The following is a 23,367-nucleotide window of genomic DNA, read 5'->3' as shown; positions in this document are numbered from 1 at the left end:
GCGAGGGGGCGGGGCCTGGCTACGGGGGCGAAAGGGGGGCAGGCAGGGCGAGGCAGGGGGCGGGGCCACCCGGGAAGCAGAAGACGGGCTGCAAGGCGCTTCCCTGAGGGACCCACGGGGGGGGGCGGGGCGCAGCTCCAGAGCCGGAGCCGCCGCCAGTGGGTGGCGTGGGTAGCCGGGCTGGCGACCACCAGAAGGGCTGTGGAGGGGGCGGGGGATGGAGCGGGAGACAGCGCCTGGAGCCCTTGGGAGGCCCCAGGATGTGCCGAGGCCCGAGGTTTCACGCAACACCAGTAACGAGGACGAATGAGAAGCCGGGGTGGGGGGGGGGGACCCTAGAGAGTGACCCAGGGAGGCGCCCCAGGGCACGCCCGGGCTCCAGGGAGGGAGGCGGGGGTGAGGGGAGCTGCGCTGGGCCGGGCCCCATCTCCGTGCCCAGCCCTCGGCCTCATGAAAGGTGTCGCGGGACTCACCCCGTCAAGGGCTTCCAGGTCCAGACGCAGCTGACTCTGCAGCGAGTGCAGCTTGGGCAGCGGGATGGCACCGATGTCGCCGCAGCCGCGCAGCCCAGGGAGCGCTGAGCACAGGCCCCGGCCCTCCAGCTCTTCCTGCAGCCGCCGGAACTGGGCCTCCACCTCCTCCTTCTTCTGCAGCGCCACCTGCCGCGCGCTGTCGGCCGCGAGCGCCCGCTCCTTGGCCTCCTTGGCCTCCCGCTGCCAGGCGTCACAGGCCTGAAACCCAGGAGCTGCAGTGGCGGAGACGGCAGCGCCCCCGCCCGCGTGCCCCGCAGCCCCTCCCCAGGCTCACCTGCTTCACCTGCTGCCAGGACTCCTCCCACTGCCTGATCTTCCTCTTGGCCTCGTCCAGCTGCCGACGGACGCGAGCCAGTTCGGCACTGTTAGGACTTGCCCCTGAAGAGGCTGCAGGGCCAGCATTCAGGATTGGGGACGGGCTGGGAGAGAAGCTGCCGGAAACAAAGTCCCAGATGCTGCCGGGGACACCATTCAAACCTGGGTGTGGAAGCGGCAGGTGTCAGCTCAGTTGCGCTGGAACCCCCCAGGCACCTGGCGCACAGGCACTGGGCCCCGGGGTGCCACGGCTGACCACGCCGCCCCGCCCCTCCTGGAAAGGAAAGGGCTGCAAGGCTCCTGTGGCTGCGCCTGGGGGCCTCAGTGCGGGGACTCTGGTCCTGGAACCCTTTACACACTTAGAATCTGGAGGACCCCGCGGAGTTTTTGTTTCCATGGGTGACATCCCTTGACATATGCGTGGCATGAGAAATTAAAACATACTTCAAGATAAATAGCAATGTGGAGTTCCCATTGTGGCTCAGCAGGTTAAGAGCCTGACTAGCATCCATGAGGTTGCAGGTTCGATCCCTGGCCTTGCTCAGTGGGTTAAGGATCCAGCGTTGCCATAGCTGTGGTGTAGGTAACAGACACAGCTTGGATCTGGCGTTACTGCGGCTGTGGTGTAGGCTGGCAGCTGTAGCTGCAATTAGACCCCTAGCCTGAGAATCTCCACATGCCATGGGTGCAGTCCTAAAAAAGTAAGTTTTTTTTTTAAAAAAATAGCGATTCTATTTTTTTTGGGGGGGGGGGGGGCTGCCTGCAGCATATAGAAGTTCCTGGGCCAGTGTTCAAATCTGAGCTGCAGCAGTGACCTGGGACACTGCAGAGACAACACCGGATCCTTAACCTGCTGAGCAACAGCAGAAACTCCTATCAATTCTTTTAAAACAAAACAGATCGCATAAGGTAGGTAATGTTTTTCAACAAAACAAGTGTCCTGTTTTTGCAAATCCGTCTGCTTGAGTGTCCAGTCCCTGGTGACATCACACCAGGATGCCACGTGTGAGTGAGGCAGGTTTCCGTGTCCTGGGCACAATGAGGCCCCACGCAAACCCCAGGTCCCCCGGGGCACCTTCTCCTGAGCAGCAGAGACAGAGGGTCCGATGCGCCATGGCTGCCCCCCCCCCCCCCCCCCCGCCAAGCCCACTCACCGAAGGAGCTGTAGGACGGGGCCGAGGGGCCCAGTGCTCTGGGCTCTGACTTGAGGGGTGGCGGCTGCTGGGGGGGCGTCATGGCCGAGGAGACGAGTGGCCCTGACAGGGACTGGGAGAGGGAGCTGAGTGGGGAGGCAGACAGGGATGACGACGAGTGCAGGGACGGGGAGCGGGGCAGGCAGCCTGGGATGGCCACAGGTGCCGAGCCCCCCAGTGACCTCTGACCTGCAGGAGTAGAGGGGCCGGGTTAGCCAGAGGTCACCTGGGCCAGACACGGAGCCGGTCCCTCCATCCGGGAATCACCCAGCACCGCCTGAGCTGGGGGAGCAGGTGCACGGTGGTGGGGCGGGCACCCAGGTGAGGTGTGACCACAACGCTCACAGCCCAGACAGGGTGCGGGGCTCAGCGGGGATGCTGGCAGAGGCCAGACACACCCGCTAGGCCCTGCCCGGGTGGCCTATCCATGGGCACGGTGGTCCCAGGACTTTCAGGTCCCCGGAGATGATCCCTCTTAGTATCAGAAGAAAATGAGAAATGACTGCACATATGATGCTGCCATCATGGTCTTCCTGCCAGTGCAACGGGCAAACGTCTGAGAAAGGCTGGGAAGGCCTGACCCCGCACCTCTGCAGAGGCCGCAGGCAAGGAGACGGGACCCCGCCACCCCAGAACCACTAAGGACGCTCCAAGGGCCAGCCTAGAAAAGCGGCAGGCGCTCACCCGCGGGTCCCAGGTCACGGCCGTCGTGCTCCTCCAGCTCCTTATCCTGGGCAGCGAGGCTGATGTCACCGAGGTGAAGGTCTAACGCAGATCCTGTGGGACAGAGCCTGCGTCACCTCAGGGGCCAGGAGGGCGGCGGCTCAGGGAGAAGCCAGGCTCTGTGGGCGGCGGGGACCTATTCTGGAGCCTCAGCAACACAGCCCTCATCGGACTCAACTTAGCGGAGTCTGATCGAGGAAACAGAAAGAGCCTGACTAGGAAAGATAATGCCAGGAGGGTGACATCCGCGGGAAAGTGGCTCACAAGACACCACAGGTGGCACCTGCACTCACCTCCTCAGCCAGGTCACGACAGGGGCACCGAGCCGGGCCCGCCCACAGGCATGTTCTGCTGGTGGCTAGTGCCCCCCAGGCCTGACTGTCCAAGAAATGGGACACGGAACACGGCCCCTCATCACTGTCCCCCGCCCCCTGCCGAGAAACCCTTTCCTGCCAGTGGCGTCCGTCCTCCCACTGTCCCCATCTGACATTCGGTCCTGGAGCCCTGCGCCCTGGGGACCTGGCACTGAGCAGGAAGCCGTCTTGGGGTGGCTGAGGTCAAGCCTGCCAGGCTTCAAACTTCCCACTGCCCCACGGGGTTGACTCAGGGAAGGTGTGGCCCAGGGCCCGAGGGCCAGGGAAGGGCTGCAGGAGTTCCTGGGACATGGGGACCAGAGCCACCTGCCCAGCACAGAGGCACAGCCAGGTCCACAGGAGACAGTGGTCGCATCCCCACCCCACCCCTGGGGTCCGCTCTCCCAAAGCACTCTCCCGGAGACAGGAGGGCCCCTCCATCCCCCAGCCTGGGGGTGCCACACGACCCTCATCAGACCTGCCTGCTCCAGGTCAGCCTTCCGCCCCTGCCCTGCCCCCAGCTGCCTGGTGCCAAGAGGCAGGGTCCCCAGACAGCGAGGTGAGCAGCAGGGCGCCAGCCCCGCCAGGAGGGTAGCATGCTGGGTTCTGAGCACATCCCGCCCTGGGCTGAGCCAGATCCCCAGGAGCAGAGCCGTGGGAAGCTGGGGTGGCTCCAAACGGCTGCATTCGAACCCGAGTGTGGACAGGGCAAGGCGACAAGACTGTGACTCTGAGACAGACCACGGCCGGGGGAGGCTACTGCCTCCAAGCCGAGAGACATACTTACTGCACTTGGCGAAACTGGGCGGGAGACCGGAGATTCTGAGGGGTCTGGAGCCGCATGCAAGTGGGGCAAACTTGGGGTCCAGCCCAGCGGGTGGCCCCGGCCCTTCCCCACCCAGACCGCAGGCCCATCCCTGGGAGGGCACCCTGGGAGGGCGCCCACCAGATGCTGCTCCGGACCCTGAGCCTGTCTCCCTCCCTGTTTTGTCCCCGGCACTGCCTGTGGACCCGACCAGGTCTTGGCCCCGCTGCCCACGACGACGGCCAGGAGCAAGGAGGGGGCCTGGGCAACGCTGGCGGGGGGGGCCTCCCCCACTGCTGCCCACCCCGCAGAAGAAACCAGCCCAGGGCCACTAGCACCAAGCACCTCGCAACAGGTGGCCACCCCCTCGCAGCCTGGGCCCCGAGATGGAGGTCAAGGTGCAGAGGGCTGGGCTCCCTCCAAGGCTCCAGGGACCCTCTGTCCTGCCTCTTCTGCTTCTCACGGTGGCGGTGGGGAGAGCATCCTTGGCTTGGGGAAGCATCACCCCCAGCTGCCTCTTTCCGCACGTGGCCCTCCCTCCGCGGGTCTGTGTCCCAATTGCCTCCTTCTGACACACCAGTCAGCCAATCGGGGCCCCTCCTAGTCAATGGGGGCCCCTCCCAGCGACCTCACTTCACCTCAGTCACACCTGCAAAGGCTCCTTTCCAAATAAGGTCCCGTTCCTAGGTACAGGGTGGGGGCTGATCACATCTGAGCGAGGGGCATAATTTAACTGACAATGGAGACCGCCTGGAGACACCCCACCCAGCCGTCCTCTCTGGGCTGGGCTCTGGCACTTGAGCAGGCACCTCCCATAGACCTGGGGGCCCAGACCGCGCAGGGCCCTCCGTGGACCCACCTGCCTCCTGTCGCTGTGAGCCCTGCACAGCGGGAACAGCCTGCAGCTCCCACTTCCTCCCAAGGATGTGACCCCAGGTGCCGAGCGCCCCACAGCCCCTCACGCAAATCCACCCCGGGCCACCGACCCCCTTCTTCTTCCCCAGTTTCCATCTCACTCTCCAAACTGCCCCAGCCTGGTCCTCAAGCCCTAAACCCCTCTGGTCACAGGCAGCCCTGGCCTCCGGTGTCCCTCTGTGTCTCTTCCCTCCTCTGGGCCCGCCCCCCTCCTGAACACATGGGGCTCCTGCAGTGCAAAGCTGCAGGGTCCCTCCCCCAGCACGGCCACTTAGGGAACTCTGCACACAGGTGCTGTGCAAAAGCTCCCCAGCTCCCCCCACACACATCTGGGAGGGCCCTGAGCTCCAGCCATCTCTGCAGGCTGCACCGCCCCAAATCTGCTGTGTCCCAGGAGTGACTTTTCTGTGATGCCAACCCCTTCACGGCACCAGTCCTGCCTCCCACAAACATGGCAGGCTGGTGGACACTTTCCAGCAGGACTCCTGCTGCCCCTGCAACCTGCCCAAGCAGCCTTCCCACCCAGCAATGGCTCCTCCTGTGTTAAAGCCACAATACTGCTGTGGGTTGCAGCCTGGCACAGCTCCTGTTAGCCCCACTAGTCCTGAGAAAATGCCTGCTCAGCCTCCAAAACCCTTCTCTACAGCACCCACCTGCTCCATTCCTGCATGTCATCCAGACTGTGCAGGTTCAGCCCAGACTGTGCTGCTGCCAGACATGCGGGCTCACCCGCTGAGGGCAGGCACCCTAACCCCCCTCCTGCACACCTGCCCTGCCGCTGCCTCTCTGCCTCCCTCTGTGGCCCCACATCTGCTCTGCTTGAGGTCTCCAATTGCTGTTGGGGACACAGCCCTTCACACCGGGAGGGGTGAAATCAGGGCAGAGGTGGTTAGCTTCAAAGCTGGCAGAGTTTTTTTTTTAAGGGCTGCACCCACAGCATATAAAGGTTCCCACACTAGGGGTCGAATTGGAGCCGTAGATGCCAGCCTACACCATAGCCACAGCAAAGCTGGATCCTTAACCCAGTGAGCAAGCCCAGGGACAGAACCCACATCCTCCTGGATACTAATTGGGTTCTTAACCCACTGGGCCAGGAGAACTCCCAAGGAACATTTTGTGAATAAAGGCACATGAAGCAGGATCAGCAAAGGGACGGCCAGAAACTGGGGGGGCCCTCTCTCACCCCGCAGTGAGACACCTCATCCCACACCCCACCCCCAGCCCATGACTCAGCATAAAGGGGCACCTGCTGCCCTGTCCCCCTCAGGTGCAGAGGGCACACAGCGCAGGGCCCAGCCCTCTGACAAACCACAGACTGTCCAGGCTACAGGGCGGTTGCAGGGGCTCCCCGGAGGCATCACGGCCCACTTTTTTGCCAGCACTATTTCTTTTGTCCTACTACACACCTCGCTGTTGCCTGAGGTCAGACCCAGGTCTTCCAAGATGTTCTCACAAAGGAACATTGGACTTTCAACATTCAAGATCTCCATGAGCCAAGTTCCGTACACTGTGCCATCTGACCCAGAGCCCTCCTCACCAAAATGCTAAGAACTGCCCAGGTGTTCATGAGAAATTAGCTGAAAGCCGCTGAGTAATAGTCCTGGCAGAGCTCAGTTCCCGACATGACACAGCACTTTCAAGGTGGCCAGATCGCCAGGGCCAAGCGACACACAAGGATAATGTAAACAGTAAGCAGAGTTAAGAGGCCAGAATGGGGAAGCCCTGATGCGGAGGTGCACCCCTGCACCCCCCCGGGGGGCCAGGATGCCCCCTGGTGGGCTGCTCCTCCCCGGACTAGAGGCTGGAAAAGCATCTGGCATAGCACTCAAGGCAGTTCTGAGTCTCCACTGTGCGGGCAGCGATGTGCAGCAGGACAAGGCACAAACCCCATCCTCCGCAGGGAGCGAGAGACCCACCTCGGCTAGTGAGGCAGGCTTCCCTAGAGAAGCCCGGCTGGCGCCCCCGCAGGGAACCAGCAGCACCTCTGCAGCACAGACTCCTGAAGAAAGAATGTTTCATGCAGCTCATTCCACAACCCCTAAGATCTTGGTAGTGACCCCTGGCTGTCACCTGGCCTGCGCCCTGGGACTGGTCAGTAGAGCTCAGGGAGGAGGGGGCGCGGGGGTGGGTGGGGGATCGGTGCAGGGTGGGGCGCGAGGGGAAAGACGGGGAGACGCACCTCATCTGGGAGAGAAGTTGGCCCACCTGCGGAAGGGGATGGCCCGCCTGGGGTTAGGAGATGGCCCGCCTGGTGGAGGGGAAGGCGCACCTGGGTGAGGGGAAGGCGCACCTGGGGTGGGGAGAAGGCGCGCGACCCGATCTGCAGCTCCGGGAAGCGAAAACCCGCAAAAACCCGCACCCCGACGGCGCGGGACTGACGATGCTGACTCACCGTCCGCCGCCCCGCGCCGCTGTGGCCGCCGCCACCGCCGCCAATTCAAACGCAGCCCGCGCTGAGCCCGCCTCCCTTGACACACACCCGACATCGCCCCGCCCCTGCCATGCCCCGCCCCGTGACGCAAGCCCCAAAGCCCCGCCCCACCCACCCGAGACAGACGCCAGCCTCAGGCTGCCCCGCCCTGGCTCCGCCCCTCGCACCTGGCGGCTGCTGCTCGCGCGGGTCCGCGGCGGCCCCCGTTCCCGAGGCTCCGCGTAGTAGCCCCCCGCAGGCCTGTCACTTCCTTGGCGCAGCGAGGCCGCAGGCAGAGACACCGGGCTCAGGTCGTGTGCAAACGCTCGCGGGGCAGGGCTCCTTTGCTCAGGTAAAAGGAAAGGGGCGACCGGTCTCCGCGGCAAGTCCCCAGCCCTGCTGCTGGCCGGCAGCTCCTATGCTGCCCGGCGGCGGAGGCTTAGGCTGCGCCTGCTCCAGTGAAACGCGCCCAGTCCAACGCCGTGAGGGTCAGCATCAACAGGCCGTGACCTCTGCCCTCAGCGGTCCCTTAGAGTCAGGTGCCCACAGCCCTCAGGTCCTTCCACCTCCCCGCCGTCTATCCAGTACTCGCTGCCCTCCCTCTGGGGTTGGAAATCTGCCCGTGGCTGCTGAGTCCACGGCTATCTGAGTTTTCCTTTTTAAAGCGAAAGTCTGGGAACAGCAGGTGCTCATCTCAGAGTTCAGCCCTTCTACTCAGTAAGGATACAACCAGAAGGAAACTACAGGGAAAAACAATCCCGTCTACACCTGTTAGCCCAAAGTGGGTGGAGTGTGCACTCTGGGTTCCTAAGAGAGAAAGGCCAGCTAGGGTCCCCCTCCTGGGGCCAGAGGACAGGCAATTCTGAGACTTCTGTTACTTCCTGTAACTGAGGTTGGTATTACTGGGGTAGCCAGGTGCCCGCCACCCAGATGAGGCCTAAGGGGGCCCAGGGACCAGGCTGGCCCGGCCATCTCACCATCAGCTCCACTCCTCCCTGCACTTTCATAAGAGCCCCAACCTCGGCTCTGAGCCCCCATCCAGCCACCAGACAGGTCCCCCAGGGGCCAAGGACTCCTCTGCAGCTGGCAGCGTGCCCACTGCCTTGTGACCTCATCCCTAACTCCCCACCCTCACCACTGTCCCCTCCTTCAGGTGCCCCTGCTGCCCCCCCCCCCACCTCCATATCATTTCTCTGAAGCCTCCTGTTCCTGATAGACGGTCTCTGAGCTGGCAACCGCAGGCTCCCATCCTGGCAGGCATCTCCTGGACCACGAGCCATGCAGCCGAAGTGGCAGATGACCGAGAAGGCCCGGGGCGGCAAGGGAGGGGCAAGGAGGCTCAGGGGGACAGGACCACAGGCTGGACTTACTTGGAACTGCCTCGACGGCACTGCCGGTGGGGTCGAGCGGGTGGGCGCGGGCCGAGAGGGCAGGCAGAGCGGTGGGCGAGGAGCCGCCTGAGCCCGTGCTGGACGCCAGGCTGGACGCCACACTGGAACTCATGCTGGGAGCGAGCGGGTGAACCACAGCCAGTACAGCCAGGTGGCTCTGTGCAAAGACACAACAAGATGAGCCGGTGTCCTGCTTCGGGGACAGCAATGTGACAGCAGCACAGTGACAGAGGACACGCGGGGGAACAAAAACTCCAGAATCAAGACAGATGGGCTGGCCACCTTCTCTCTCCAGAACAAAACAAAGGAAGTCGACTACCTTTCCCGATATTCTAGGGGGGCTTCAAACATCTGGTTCATTGCAATGACCAGGGGAGCAGAGTCACGAGCTGTCAATCACCAAGGGACGGGGACGAATGCATCCAGGGAGTTCCCATCTAATGAACTGCCCCGCAGAAAACGCCATTGGGAAGCACACATGGCCGTGGAAAAACAACCCACCACAGCGCGAGCAGAGAGCTGGCGCTGCTTCCGAAAACAATGATGAGAGACTCCTCTGACATCGCTACTCAACGGGAGAAACAGACCAGGGCAGCTGACACTACCTCTATTCGAGAGGAAACCAACTGGCACAGCCTCGGATAAGCAGGCAGTCGTGTGGTGGGCGCTGTGCACAGAAAAGGATGCGATAAAAACGAAGCAGGCAGAGCTACAAAGTCAGACCACAGGGCTGCCCACACCAGGCACAGCCGTGTCTGAAATGCACTCGCCGGGTCCCTAGGAAATCAGGAGGCACGAGGTATCCTCAAGCAAAGTGCAACATCCTCTGGGTTTTGCCTCAAAAGGTTAATGCGGGGGGGGGGGAGCAGCTACAAGACCCAATGCAGGAGGAGGGGCTCCGAGTGAAACCCCCGAGGGGGGATGGCGCTGGACAGTTTGTAAGAGAGCAGGCTGGCACAGGCTGGCTCCTCCGGGGCAGCATCCCTGGCCCCGAGGCCTCGGCGCTCACAGTCTCTGCCAGGTTAAGGGGCTCGGTCAAGAGAGCCCCGCGGGACGGCCCCCTGCGCCCCGAGGGCGCAGAGACCCTGGAACTGACCGCCCCTGCACATCTGAGGCCAAAACGTACAAACAGCAATGCAACCAACACAAGTCTGGGGAGAATGTCCCCCAGCTTGCCCTGGCTCAGGCTCAGAGGTGGCCCAGCTGCTCCCCCACAGCCTGAGGCCACAGGCCTTCCCCGTCCCTCCGTCTGTAGCCTGCACGCCATCCCCAGGCGAGGTGGACCCACAGGAACCACCCCCTCATGACAAACCCCACGCTCAGAGCCTGGCCAGTGTCCACTGTGACTCTATCCTGACAAAGTCATACTGCAGGAGTTCCTGTCGCGGCTCAGCAGTAACGAACCCAACTAGTATCCATGAGGACGTGCGTTCAATCCCTGGTCTCACTCAGTGGGTTAAGGAGCTGGTGTTGCTGTGGCTGTGGTATAGGTCACAGAGGCAGCTCTGATTCGACCCCTAGTCTGGGAACCTCCATGTGCCGAGGGCGGGGCCCTGAAAAGAAAAAGTCACCCTGCAGGAGCATGTGCCCCCTGAAGATACCAGACGACACTTTGCCCTGAAGATTGATGGCAGCTTCTTAGCTGATCCTTTTCCTGCGGTCACGGTGGGCACAGACATGCCAGGACAGGTCGAGCATGGGGTCCTCCATCACCAGGGGAGCCAGACCCAACATTGCGAGGTGGGGGCCACGCGCCCACCCACGCCAGCTTTGTCCGCCTGGCTTCCTTTTTTTCATGGTGACAAAGTGCTGTAACATAGCACGCCTCGCCTTAAGCGCTGTTACACGTACAGTCCAGCGGCGTTAAGCACGTTCACGGGGCTGTGCAGCCCTCACCACCATCCCTTCTCATCCTCCCAGACCGAAACTCTGTCCTGTTAAACTCTGACTCCCCACTCCCCTCAGCCCCGAGACCCCCCCCCCTTCTCTTTTCTGTCTCTGTGACAATCTGACAGCTGCAGGGACCTCGTGCAAACGGGGTCACACAGGACGTGTCCTTTGGGTCTGGCTCACGGAGCGTGAGGTCCCTGCCACGGACTGAAGGTCTCCTCTGCCCAAATCCACATGTTCAAGCCCTAACCTCCTGGGTGCCTACATCTGGAGAGCGAGCCTTCATGGTGGCTGAGCTTAAACAAGGTCACAGGAGGGGGTCCTGACCTGATAGGTCGGCTGTCCTCCTGAGAAGAGGAAGAGACTCCGGGGTGCCCGGGCACAGAGGAGAGGACACTCGGGCGCATGGCGGGACCTGGCCACCTGCAAGCCAGGGGAGACCACACCTGCCCACACCTTGATCTGAGACTTCCAGCTTCCAAAATTGTGAGAAAACAGATTTGCGATATTTCGGCCTGGCCGGTCTAGTATTTCGTTATGGCAGCCCAAGCTAATATAGTCTTCAGCGTTGACCCATGTTGTAGCATGTGACAGAATTCCTTTTTTTTTTTTTTTTTGTCTTTTTGCCATTTCTTGGGCCACTCCTGCAGCATATGGAGGTTCCCAAGCTAGGGGTTGAGTCAGAGCTGTAGCCACCAGCCTACGCCACAGCCACAGCCACATGGGATCTGAGCCGCGTCTGCAACCTACACCACAGCTCACGGCAACGCCGGATCCTTAACCCACAGAGCAAGGCCAGGGGTCGAGCCCGCAACCTCATGGTTCCTAGTCGGATTCATTAACCACTGCGCCATGACAGGAACTCTAGAATTCCTTCCTTTTTAACGCTGGATCGTATTCCATTGTATGGACGGACCCCATCATGCTTATCCACTCATCCACCAACAGGCACGCGAACTGCTCCCACCCTTCAGCTTTGTGAACAAGGCCGCTGTGATTGGAGATGTGCAAATACCCCTTCAAGATGTTGCTCCAGAAATGGGATTGCTAGATCAACAGCTGTATGTGTATATATATATATATATTTTCTTTTTGCTTTTTCAGGGCTGTACCCACAGCAAATGGAGGTTCCCAGGCTAGGGGTCCAATTGGAGCTAAAGCTGGTGCCCCACACCACAGCCACGGTGGATCCGAGCTGCATCTGTGACCCATACCACAGCTCACGGCAATGCCGAATCCTTAACCACAGAGCGAGGCCAGGGATTGAACCCACAAACGCATGGATCCTAGTCGGATTCGTTCTATTTTTAATTTTTCAAGGAACCACCACACTGCCCCGTCTTACACTCCTCCCCGCTGTGCACAAGAGCTTCTGTTCCAATTTCTCCACATCCTTGCCAGCACCTGCTCTTCTGTGCTTTGTTTTTTCACGGTGGCCGGCCCCTCATGGCGGATTTGGTTTGCGTTTCCCCCACTGGTGATTCTGCGCATCCCTCCCTGTGCACTCAGCTCTCTGTGTATCTTCCTTGGAGAAGTGTCTACTCAAGGGCTTTGCCCACTATTTCATAGAGCTGCTGGTTGTGCTGATGCTGAGCTGAAGAAGTTCTTTATGTTCTGAGGAGGAACCTTTACCAGACACATCATTTGCAGGCATTTTCCCAATTCCGTGAGCTGTCTTTTCACTCTGCGGACCATGTCCTCGGATACACACGTCTTTGATTCTGGTGACGTCTAGTTGATCTATTTTCTCTTCTGCGGCCCAGGCTCCGGGTGCCGCATCTATGAAATCACCCAGATCACACATCAGGAAGCTTCCCATCTGCCTAGTTGGGAGTGACAGGCTGGAGAAGAGCAACTCCCACGGCCAGAGACAGGCTCGTGTGCTGAGGACCTGGCAGTGACCTGGCGACTCCCCAGACTGGCAGCTCTGCGATCCCGCGTGTTCCCTGAGACGCGAGCCCCAAACACTCAGGATCACGACTCCGCACACATGGACTGACCCTCCCCCCCAGGGGCCGTGTGCTCCAGGGCCAACGGGCGTCAGCACTGGCTGCCTCCCAGGGTAGGACGGGGCAAGTCCTGGGGGCTCCGTGGGCAGCACCTCCACGGTCCTGGAGCCTCGACTCTGCAGCGATGGCAGAGATGCAGTTCAGAGGCCACTGCCCTGGGCACTGCCCACCAAGTGCCGCCCGCCCAGCGAGAGCAGGGGCTTCTAAGGAAGGGACCACCCAGGAAGGAAGGTGAGAGTGGGGAGCGGGCTGGGCTAAGCAGCGAACTGGGCAGCCTGTGCTCCCCACCGGACGTAGTGACTGAGGCCCCCGAAACAAGCGCCGTGCTGGGGCCCAGGGGCACAGTCCTGCAGCCGACCCCGGGGGAGGGACGCAGCCAGCACTGGCCGGAGAGATGGTGCCCACATGCAGTGTAGCGGTCCCCAGAGCAGCCTCTGAGCACCACTGGTCCATGAGAGCCACTGGGCTGGCCTCGGAGTCACCTGTCCCCTGGGCATACCAGTCAGCCCTTCAAATGGAGCAGGACCCTCGGGGGTCTTAGGGGAAGCGCCCGGACCTGCTGACCTGGGCTGAGGGTCCTGAGAGCTGGCTTTCCAATGCTGCTCCTCCAGGGCCCCCTCCCCCGGAGCCCAGCTTTGGGATGGGACAGAGGGGGCTCGGGGCATAGGCGAGAGGCAGCTTGTGGAGGCACTTGGCCAGCCCACTTGCAGTGCCCGAGGACCGGGGGCTGCTGCACCCAGGGAACTGCCCTGTGTGCCTGTGGCGGCGTGGGGTCCCATCGTGGCTCGGGGAGCTCGCCCGCCCCACTCCTTTCCTGGCCATTATTCCTCGGCCCTGAAACCGCAGGCACATGCCCTCTTGACTGTGTTACTGTTACCCTTTCACCCTCAGGTTCTTTTCCTGCCTTTTTTGTCTTTTTAGGGCTGAACCTGCGGCATATGGAGGTTCCCAGGCTAGGGGTCAAATCAGAGCTGCAGCTGCCAGTCTACACCACAGCCACAGCCACGCCAGATCCGAACTGCCTCTGCAACCTACACCACAGCTCATGGCCACACCGGATCCTTAACCCACTGAGCAAGGCCAGGGATCGAACCTGCATCCTCATGGATACTAGTCAGGTTCATTAACACTGAGCCACAACAGGAGCTCCCCATTTCACATTCTTAATGCACAACTTCTCAATTTCAATCTCTTAAAAAAAGAATCACAAAGTAACCGGGTTGTATTTTTACTCTGAACCAACCTACTGATGTCAAAATGTGCTTCAGAGGCGCCTAAAGAAAAGCGCCCCCAAATCCCCCCGGGGGCGCCAGAAAACCGCACGAAGAGGAACCATAAGGATCTGCCTACTTGGGAATTTAACACAAAGCTCAGAGCAGAGAGCAGTCACAACCAGCCGAGGGAGGGCACTGCCAAGCCGGCGGGCCCAGCCTGCCAAGGCGTGGACGTCTCTCTCCGCCTCTTCACCGGGGCCACGTGAGCTCAGGGCACCAGCGTCCAAGAAAACCACCTGTCCCCCCACACAGCTCGGTTTCACCAGCAGACGGGCAGCCGGTGGGGCAGAACAGAGACAAGGGGCCCCACTCGCAGGGGCCTGGGCGGGTCACAGAGGGAGCCCGCGGCACCTCCTGTGGAGGAGAAAGAATGCACCGGCCACCTGTCACCTCAGGTGTGACCTGGGAGAGGGAGACCGAGCCGTGTTCAGCTGTGACCCCAGAACTCGGGGTCCTGACCCGCGGGACCTCGCCTGCCGTCAGGGTCTCTACTGAGGCGTCGCGTGAGGACCAGGTTGTTCGGTGGGTCCTGACCAACAGGACGGACGTCCGGACAGAAAGGGGGTGTCGGGACACAGAGGGGAGGGAAGACAACCCGGAGAGACGGGCTGCGGGCGGGATGGAGGCCCTGTGGGGAACCGGCCCTTCGGCCACCCGACCTCACGCTTGGCTCCAGGCTGAGTGGACGTCTGTCGGTGCAGCGGGCGGCCGGGGACGGGCATGCAGCCGGCCCCAGGGGGCACCTCCTGCTTCCCTGCGAAGCAAGCTTCTAAGAGCTTTTGGTTTTGTGGTTTTCAAGGTATGACACGTGGTTTACAATGTTACACAGGACATGGAAGAGACGTCTTCAGGGCGGAAAGAACGGCTGCGTCACAGAGAAGGGTAAGCACAGCCCGGGGCCGGGGCGGGCAGGCGGGGGGGACCCCGGCGGGAGGCGTTTAAAGCAGGCAGGCAGGCAGGCGGCCAGGTCCGGCTGCACAGGGCACGCGACATCTCGACGCAGGGCTACCTGCTTACTGTCCTGCTCGCCGGCTTTCTGGCTGCCTTCGGCAGGTGAGTCTCTCTGCTTGGTCTGCAACACAAAAAGCACTGGCTGTCGGAAGAAAAAGCAGCTGATTAAAAACACACACAGACACCTCAGCTTGGCTCCAAAGACAGAAAACAGCACGGACTTCAGTCTCGGGAAACACAAGAGGCTTTCAAACCTGCTGCCTCTGGTCCGTGTTCCTGGACTCCGTCTCCTATCCCCGACGTGGGGCTTTGCCCTCCCGGCTGATCTGTGTCTCCCTGACCCACGGGGACGAACCCCAGACACAGCCCCCCAGGCAGGGCTGCGGTCGGGGAAGCCTGGGGAGCCCCGCACCTGCGTGCGGCAAAGGATCACTTCCTAGAAGACCATTTCCACCTTCCCCTCCAGAACCTCCAGAAGGTTCCCCCACGAGGAAGAGAATAGACCAACCCCAGAGAACTCTAGTCGCCCAGGACGCTGCAGGAGGCCGAGCTGCGGCACAAACTCAATGGACTGGCACTCATCTCCCATTATGCCCCACATCCGCATCTTCTGGCGGGAGCAATCCCTTTTATCCTGCCACTTCTCAACAAGTTAATGCTCTTTGTCAAAAGCGTAGATAACCCCCAGGTGTGGCCTCCAAATGCCTAAGTAAGAAAGCTTTTCTCCTGGAAATCTGTCTTTGGTCGGTTTAATTTGCAGGACCCCAGACACAGAACCGGAAAGGGTAGCAGGGACATCTTTTGTTTGTTGGTTTGTTGAGGGCTGTACCCATGGCACATGGAAGTTCCCAGGTCTACACCAGAGCCACAACGATGCAGGACCTGAGCCTCATCTGTGACCTACACCGCAGCCTGCGGCCATGCCAGATCCTTAACCCACTGAGTGAGGCCAGGGATCGAACCACATCCTCATGTGTACTAGTCCGGTTACAGCTGAGCCGCAAGGGAACTCCAGCCAGAAGGAACATTCTCCCCCTCTGCTGCACGTGGGAAAATCCTGGCTGAGAAGAATCGATGTCCCCACCGGCCCTGCCGACCGGGGCCCCTTCCTCCTGCCCGACGCCCAATGTGCGCTCAACCCCGAGGCCATCCGGTATCTCTGGTTTCCTTACATTCCTTTCACCCAGAAGTGACCCCCACCCCCCAACATGGGTGACGGCCTCCAAAGGCCCTGACAGACCCCTGAGACCCTCCCTGTAAGGAGAAGCTGTGCTGTAAGACAGCTCTGCTCGCCTCTCGGATGAAGTCCCAGCCCGGGCAGGCCCCAGAGCTCCTGAGAGAGTCTCGACCCTCGTCCCTCCTGCTTCGGCCCTGGGCCTGCCCCTGCGGCGTCTGCAACCCCCCACCACACAGGAGCGTGCAGCAAGCAGCAGGTGTGCTGCACAGGCACCAGAACCTGCTGGAAGGGGCAGAGGGGCGGTGGGAGCAGCTTGCCTGGGCAGAGCATGGCACGCTCTCTCACAGTTCCCCTCTGCCATCAGAGGATGGAGACCCAGCAAGCAGGGAAGGGACACAGCCCTCTATGCCTCGCCTTGCCTTAAAACACGGAGAGCAGCAGGATCCCTGCTGGGCTCCAACGGTCTCCAAATACTCCAGCTGACACAATCCCAGAGGGTCACAGTCAAACCAAATGCCCCTGAGCCCCGGCCCAGAGGCAGCCTGAGCTGACCCCAGCGCCTCAGGTCCCACAGGCTCCTTGGATGCTCAAAGTCCCTCTGGGCCTCCGCTGAAAACATCAGGAAGGATGAGCGTGTTCCGACGTCTTGGTCCCCCAGGAGAGCGCTGGATGGTGCGCACTGAAACTGTGCTTGACTTTTTTTCTGGTTCTTTTTTGGCTGCCCTGCAGCATATGGAGTTCCTGGGCCAGGGATGAGATTCGATGATGACGTGAGCCACAGCTGTGGCAACGCCAGATCCTTAACCGACCGTGCCAGGCCAGGGATCGAAGCTGCATCCCACTGCTCCAGAGATGCTGCCAGTTCCGCTGCTTCTGTTGTGCCATGGGGGGAGCCCCCAGCCTGAAATTTTTTTTTTTTAATTTATTATTTTTTTTCTGAATTTTTTTTTAATGGACTCCTTGTAATAGAGAACAAACCTGACTCTAAATGGGATGTTTCTTTTACTTTTGCCTTTGTGTTCTGCTGCTTTTGCTACACATTAATCACGAAGAGAAAGGTGCCTGTAGCCTGAACCTCCCAAGGCTCCGTTCTTTAAGGCCTAATGCTCTTCCACGCGCAGAGACAGAAAAGTGCAGAACGGGGCCTACCACTTGTCCCGCCGGAGGATCACTGCGACCAGACAGGCACACAGCTGCGAGGACAGAGGATTCCAAGAAATTTGCAATGGTCAACCCCACCTCGTCCCCTTGCAGTATAGAAGAAGCCCGAATTCTACCTCCATTCGTCGGGACACTGGTCCACCAGCTTCTGGGGCTGCTGGATTTCCGCTCTTTCTTGCCCCACCAAGAAAATGTCTTTCGAATCACCGACCTGTTGTGCGGCGAGTGGAAGGAGCCTGGACTCGGCAGCTGCTTCTCGGAGGATTTCAACTTCTTCCCCCCCCCAAGTTCCAGGCCTGGCTGCTGTTCACATGAAAACGGTCACCCTGGCACCGCGAGCCCCACTTCAGGGGGACCAAGGACCTGTGCCAGGCGAATCCAGGCGCGGCCCCCCTCAAGCAGCTGCGGGGCTGGGCCTGCTCCCCACCTCACGGGAGGCATCCGGGGCGTCCACAGCCAGACACGGCGGCAGCCCTGCATGAAGGTGGTTCAAGTCACGGCGAGGAAGTGCGATGCTCACCCCCCGGGTTGGCGCAGAGCCCCCGGCTGAGGGAGCGGTCCCACGAGACACGAGACTCGCCTGCACTGTGCACGCTGCCCCCAGTTCCAAGGTGGCGCCAGGGCTTCTGACTGGCCAGCTGTCAACACGGGTCCGCGTGACGCCCTCATCAGCTCCCACTGTTTTCCAGAACAGCTCACAGAACTCAGGCCGACACGCAGCTACGTTCGCTGGTGCATCACGCGATGCGGCTGGAACAGAGGACGCAGGTGGCCAGCCAGACGGAGGTGCACTTCAGGCGAGGTCCAGCATGGTCCTGAGCGCCCGAGCTCCCGTCCCGGGGAGCTGGGCCCCCAGCCCAGCCCGCATGCGGAGCTGTCTGCTGACCTGGACGCTCTCCAAACCTCCTATTTAATAGAGCTTTTTAGGAAGACTCATCGGTCAACCCACAACCGAGGGATTCTCGACCCAGTCCCGCCCTCCCTGCCAGGCTTCCTGCCAGGAGCCGCCGCAGGAGCAAAAGAGCGCTGAGCGGTTGGAGGCCTGTGTCGAGACCCGGGCGCAGAGACCAACATACCCACGCTCCGTGATTTCATCACACGTGTCTAGTGAGGCTGCCAGCAGGGGACGGGGAACGGCCGATTCTGGGCACAAGGAGGAGAGTGGGCTGCCCACGGCGACACAGGCCCAAGGCCGGCGCACGCACGGAGGACGCCCCGTCCCTCTCCCTGGTTGTCAAAGAAGAATTCAAAGCCAAGACAGACTCCTCCAACCCAGGACCACATCTACAGGCAAGGACACCCCTCAGGGTGCAGGTGGGGGAGGATGTATGGTAAGGGTCGCGGTTTGTATGTTCACCCCACCATCTACACTGAGAAGCAGCAGCGGGAACTCACCGTAGGAGCCCGCACAAATGAAGATTCTCACGGGGAGGGGCAGGGCCGACCCACAGAGAACAAGAAACCTCCCCTCCCTGGTACACAACACCCACCCCACCTTGTCGTCCAGGCCTCCAGGGACCCTGCCGGGCCCTCCCCCCGAGGCTGTGCAACCAGAGACCCAAGGGAGATGGACCAGACCAAGGGCTCCCGATCGGCCACAGGTGCCCGCATGCAGCTGGAGCCGAACACCAAGCAGGCAAGGGCTGACCGTGCACAGGGCCCACAGTTGAGAGCTGGCCCCACTCGGATGCTTCATTTCTTTTTTTCTTTTTCTTGTTTTTTTTTTTTTAAATTGAGGTGAGCATAACCTTTTAAAAGTGAAGGATTCAGTGGCATTGAGCGCGTGCACAGGGCTGTGTGAGGCCCGTCTCTATCCAGCCCCACACCCGCAAAGGAAACTTCCCAGGAGCTCAGAGGGCTGGCTTCCCCTCCCCCAGCCCTGGCACCCACTGCCCTGCACCCACTGCGAGTCCTGCACTGTAACTTTTAAGTGGCAAAATAACGACAAGACGACAAAAGACTATCCTGCTGCAGACCCAGCAGCCCTGGCGCCTCTTACAGGATCCTAGGTCCTCCGTCCACACCCTGGTTGCTGCCTCATCACCCTCAGCGGGAGCCGCGTTGGTGTCCCTCTGACCACCGCCTGAAGCCATGGCCATCACAGCCCTGGGAGCCATCAAGTAGGTGAGGAAGGGCGGGGGCCTGACCCTGCCGAGTGCTGCCCCCACCCTGCCCCATGCCCCCTGTGCAGGAGCAGTGATGACACGTGTGCCTGGTGGTGCTCTGCTGAGCAAATCCCACCTAGACTGTGCTCACCTTCCCCGGCCTTTTCTTTGCAAAAAGTACCAAGTGAAAACAAAGTCAGGAGGGAAATGCCTGAGTTTCTTCCAGTTTCCTTCCTAGGACTAATCCCAGGAGGCCAGCTCCTTGGTGACACCAGCAGGACAGATAAAACCACGGGTGATGAGACGGGTCGTCTTTGGAGATGAAAGGCGGACCTGAGGACCCACCACCGCACAGGGGGCTGGGGAGGATGCGGGACGGGGCCTCCCCCACTGTGCCCTCACCTGCCTGGGCACAAGAGTCCCAACTCACGAGGCCCCTACCTGGGTCTGCCCGCACAGCCTCACTGGGGACTGCCTGGCCCAGCCCAGCCTGCCCTGCGGGGGCCCCACTGGACTTTGGGCCCTGCCTCACACTCAGCCCTGCACACGGCCGACAGGTGCAAAGCTGGCAAAGGCCAGGCCGGGCCAGTGCACCGGGCCAGGGCTTCTCTAGGCTTTTCTCCAACTAAGGAGCTGCCAACCCTGTGGGCAGACCGCCCCAACCATGTCTCTAGAGATCACGACCCCCCACGGACCTAAGAGCTGGGTTTAACCCAGCAGCAGAGCGGGCGCCTCCCTGGGGTGCCAACCACTTACGTGTCCAGGCTGCCCGCTGGGGGCCGCGGGGCCGCTGATGGAGGCGAGGTCTCGGCAGCCCCAATCGCTGGCTGTCCCAAGGCTCTCTGCCGAGAAAGGGGGCAGTGGGCTTGGAGGGGCTGCGGCCGGTGATAGAACCACGGGCACAGAGGCACCGGTTAAAGGAAACCAAAGATTGGGGCCGGGAGGGCAGTGGGGGGCCGACCAGGGCGGCTGGACCCGCGGGACCTGCCCGGGACCCGCCCATCTCCCGGTGCCAATCCTGACACTCAAACAGCAGAAAACAATGGCAAATTTCAACTGGACAAGCTGCCCCCCAACCCCTAGTTAAAATTAAAACAGGAACAAAATCGGAGTTTGCAGCTGTGCTCCTAAGAACTGGACCCCGAACTCGAAAGCTTTAAGAGGAAGCACTTGGGAACAGCAAGAAAGGGCCATGTCTGTGCATTCCTGTCACCAAGGCCATCTCTGCCTTCGGGCATTTCATGGACCCATCTGGCCATCAAGACCCCCGACCCTGAGCCTGGCTGCAGCATTCAGGACCACAAGCGCCCGGGGCCGCCCTGATGCCCGGCCCTGACCCTCCCAGCTGCTCCGGGATGGAGGTACTTACTTTCCACGTGTGCGAAGGCACAGAAAGGGCCCCGAGGGCAGTACCCGGTTTGGCGCATGTCGTTGCACTTGGTAGATTTGTAGATCTAGGAAAAATAAAGTGACACATAGAGGCTGGACTGGAAACCTGGCTGGGTCCCCGTGCAGAGAACTAGGAATGAAATCAGAACAGAGTCTCCTGGAAAAGGGGTGCGGAGGCTGCATACCCACCCCCCCCCCTCTCCCCCGCGGTCAGGGGCACCCTGGCCTGCAAAGGGCTGGTCAGCCTGGGGAGCACTCTGGGCCCAAGGCCGCCCCTGCAGCACCTGTCCCTGAAACCACACACCAAGTCAACTTGTCCCCTTGGCATTTCCCGAAAGATGCACCTGATTGTTCTGGTATACAGCAGGTGCTCAAGAGATGCCTGCTGAGTGCCACATGCATATGCTCCACAACCGGACCTGAGGCTGCTTCACGGGGGTCTGGCTCCCGCAGCACAGCCCGCCCAGGAGGGACCATGGCCCCAGATGCCCTCGCAGCCTCTGCCCAGATCCCAAATCACCCCTGCCACCCAGCCCCTCCCTGCCAGAGATGCCACTCACTCTCCGTCGCTCTTTGACTATCGCCTGAGTGCCTGCACGGAGGTGTTTTTTGTTTTTGTCTTGTTTTTTTGGTCTTTTTAGGGCTGCACGCATGGCATAAGGAAGTTCCTAGGCTAGGGGTCAAATTGGAACTGCAGCTGCCAGCCTACACCACAGCCACAGCAACGCCAGATCCAAGCTGCATCTGCGACCTACACCATAGCAATGCCGGATCCTTAACCCACTGAGCGAGGCCAGGGATCGAACCCATGTTCTCCTGGATACTAGTCGGGTTCCTTACCACCGAGCCACAATGGTAACTCGCTGCACAGAATATTTAAGGGCTACAAACAAAAGCAATTTCAAAAGGTCTCCAACTTAGAACTAAATATATGAGGAGGCTGTCTCATTTTACGTGCATTTCAAAGCAAACGACCTCTCAACAGAATACGCAGTCAGGGAAAGAAAAAGCCCAGACTTTTAGACCAGGAGCCCGCCCCTCCCTGGGGCCCAGGGGTCCCCCTTGGCATAGCTGGGTGCTCCTTCACTGCAGTGCCCGGCTCCTAACTGCCCCGTATCTTGTCTTGCTGGAGCCTGAGCCGACACATGTGTGCACACAGTGTGTGCACGAACACACACGCAGACACGCTGGAGATGAGGCGATGTGTGAGGTGGGAGGCTCAGGCGGCCCAGTTGCTGTAAACGTCACAGCAGGCCTGACGCAGCACCAGGCTCACAGCTGGAGGTCAGAGGCACTTTTTATCTTCTCTATTAAAAGTCATGGCTGGGAGTTCCTGTCGTGGCTCAGTGGTTAACAAACCCGACTAGTAACCATGGAGTTGTGGGTTCAATCCCTGGCCTCGCTCAGTGGGTTGAGGAACCGGCACTGCTGTGAGCTGTAGTGTAGGTCGCAGATGCGGCTTGGATCCCGTGTTGCTGTGGCTGTAGTGTAGGCGGGCAGCTACAGCTCTGATTCAACCCCTAGCCTGGGAACCTCCATATGCCACAGGTGCAGCCCTAAAAAAAAAAAAAAAAAAAAAAAAGTCATGGCCGAAATACTCACATGACACAAAGAACAAACTCAGGGAGTTCCCCTTGTGGCTCAGGGGTAAGAATCTGACTACTATCCATGAGGATGTGGGTTCAATCCCTGGCCTCTCTCAGCAAGTTAAGGATCTGGTGTTGCCGTGACCTGTGGTGTAGGTCGCAGACCCAGCTCGGATTCTACATCGCTGTGACTGTGGTATAAGCTGGCAGCTGCAGGTCCATTTCGACCCTAGCCTGGGAACCTCCATAAGCTGCAGGTGTGGTCCTTTAAAAATAAAATAAAAAAAAAAAAACAGCTAAAGTTCAATTTCACTAGTACCCATGGGTTTTAAGTCCCAAGTCTGTAGGGATGCAGCATCCATGAAAAGAAGGCTGTCTGTTTCAGATATCCCTGGGGGTAAACCGCTAGACATGCAGCAGGAACGAGAGAAGGGTCCAGGCTAGGGCATGGCCGGCAGGAGAGATGGGAACGTGTCTTTCAGCATTTTCAGGGGATTATGATGGAGGAGCAGAAGGACGGGTGCTCAGCTTCTCTCATGAAAACAACAAAACTACAACCAACTGCGGAACAACCTTCAGCGAAATAGACTGCAAACCACCAAAAAAGATGTCCTGCCTCAGAAGACAGGGGAGGCTGCACTGAGACGCAGGAGGGGCGAGGATGTGACAGAAGCAACCCCCTTCCTGCTGGGTGGGCAGCCCACAGACGGGAAAGTAACTGCATGGCACACGGTCACCCACGGGAGGGAGAGTTCCAAGCCCCATCCATCTGTAAACGCCACGACAAACACAAGGAACAGCAGAAGGACAAATACGAAGGTTTAAAAGGACATCAGAGTCATAAAATGTGGAAAAAGAAGGGAAGAAAATCTAGACTTTTTTGAGCATCTGTTTGAGCCTATGCAACGGTCAGGCTAAAGCACGCGGATGGAGGAAGGAGTTAACATACCGGAAAAACAGGGCAACCACGGATCAAAAGAAAACAATACATTCACGAAAACTACAAAGAGGACTCAGGCATAAAATGAAAGGAAACTCTCCAACCAGAGAAAGGATGGTCAAGTGGAATCTTTTGGGGATGAAGACGGTGGAGCAAAAGGACTGGAGCTCACCTTCTCGCACAAAAGCAACGAAACTACAATCAGCTGCTGAACGACTTCAATAGAACAGACGGCAAACTATCAAAA

General features: G+C 60.0%; 1 protein-coding gene across 14 annotated transcripts in view; it reads right to left on the bottom strand.

Annotated features, from left to right (window-relative positions):
- Positions 1–23,367, bottom strand: part of UNKL (unk like zinc finger) — a 67,481-nt gene that overhangs the window by 2,217 nt on the left and 41,897 nt on the right. For 7 of the 14 annotated variants that reach the window (XM_047780999.1, XM_047781001.1, XM_047781002.1 and 4 more), the window contains 8 exons: positions 20,575–20,659; positions 19,962–20,047; positions 14,821–14,904; positions 8,618–8,795; positions 2,726–2,818; positions 2,003–2,230; positions 808–1,010; positions 474–731 (listed from right to left, as the gene is read on the bottom strand). In XM_047780999.1, the coding sequence (XP_047636955.1) occupies positions 474–731; positions 808–1,010; positions 2,003–2,230; positions 2,726–2,818; positions 8,618–8,795; positions 14,821–14,904; positions 19,962–20,047; positions 20,575–20,659 (1,215 nt within the window). Of the gene's footprint in view, positions 1–473; positions 732–807; positions 1,011–2,002; positions 2,231–2,725; positions 2,819–7,127; positions 7,203–7,229; positions 7,265–8,617; positions 8,796–14,820; positions 14,905–16,358; positions 16,523–19,961; positions 20,048–20,574; positions 20,660–23,367 lie in introns of those variants that run through there. The other 7 variants (XM_047781000.1, XM_047780997.1, XM_047780998.1 and 4 more) reach the window with 6 other exon arrangements.

Source organism: Phacochoerus africanus, chromosome 5 (genome assembly GCF_016906955.1).
Source record: "Phacochoerus africanus isolate WHEZ1 chromosome 5, ROS_Pafr_v1, whole genome shotgun sequence".
NCBI lineage: Eukaryota > Metazoa > Chordata > Mammalia > Artiodactyla > Suidae > Phacochoerus > Phacochoerus africanus.
The sequence above is the reverse complement of the archived record's forward strand: the minus strand, read 5'-3'. Positions and strand labels throughout refer to the sequence as shown.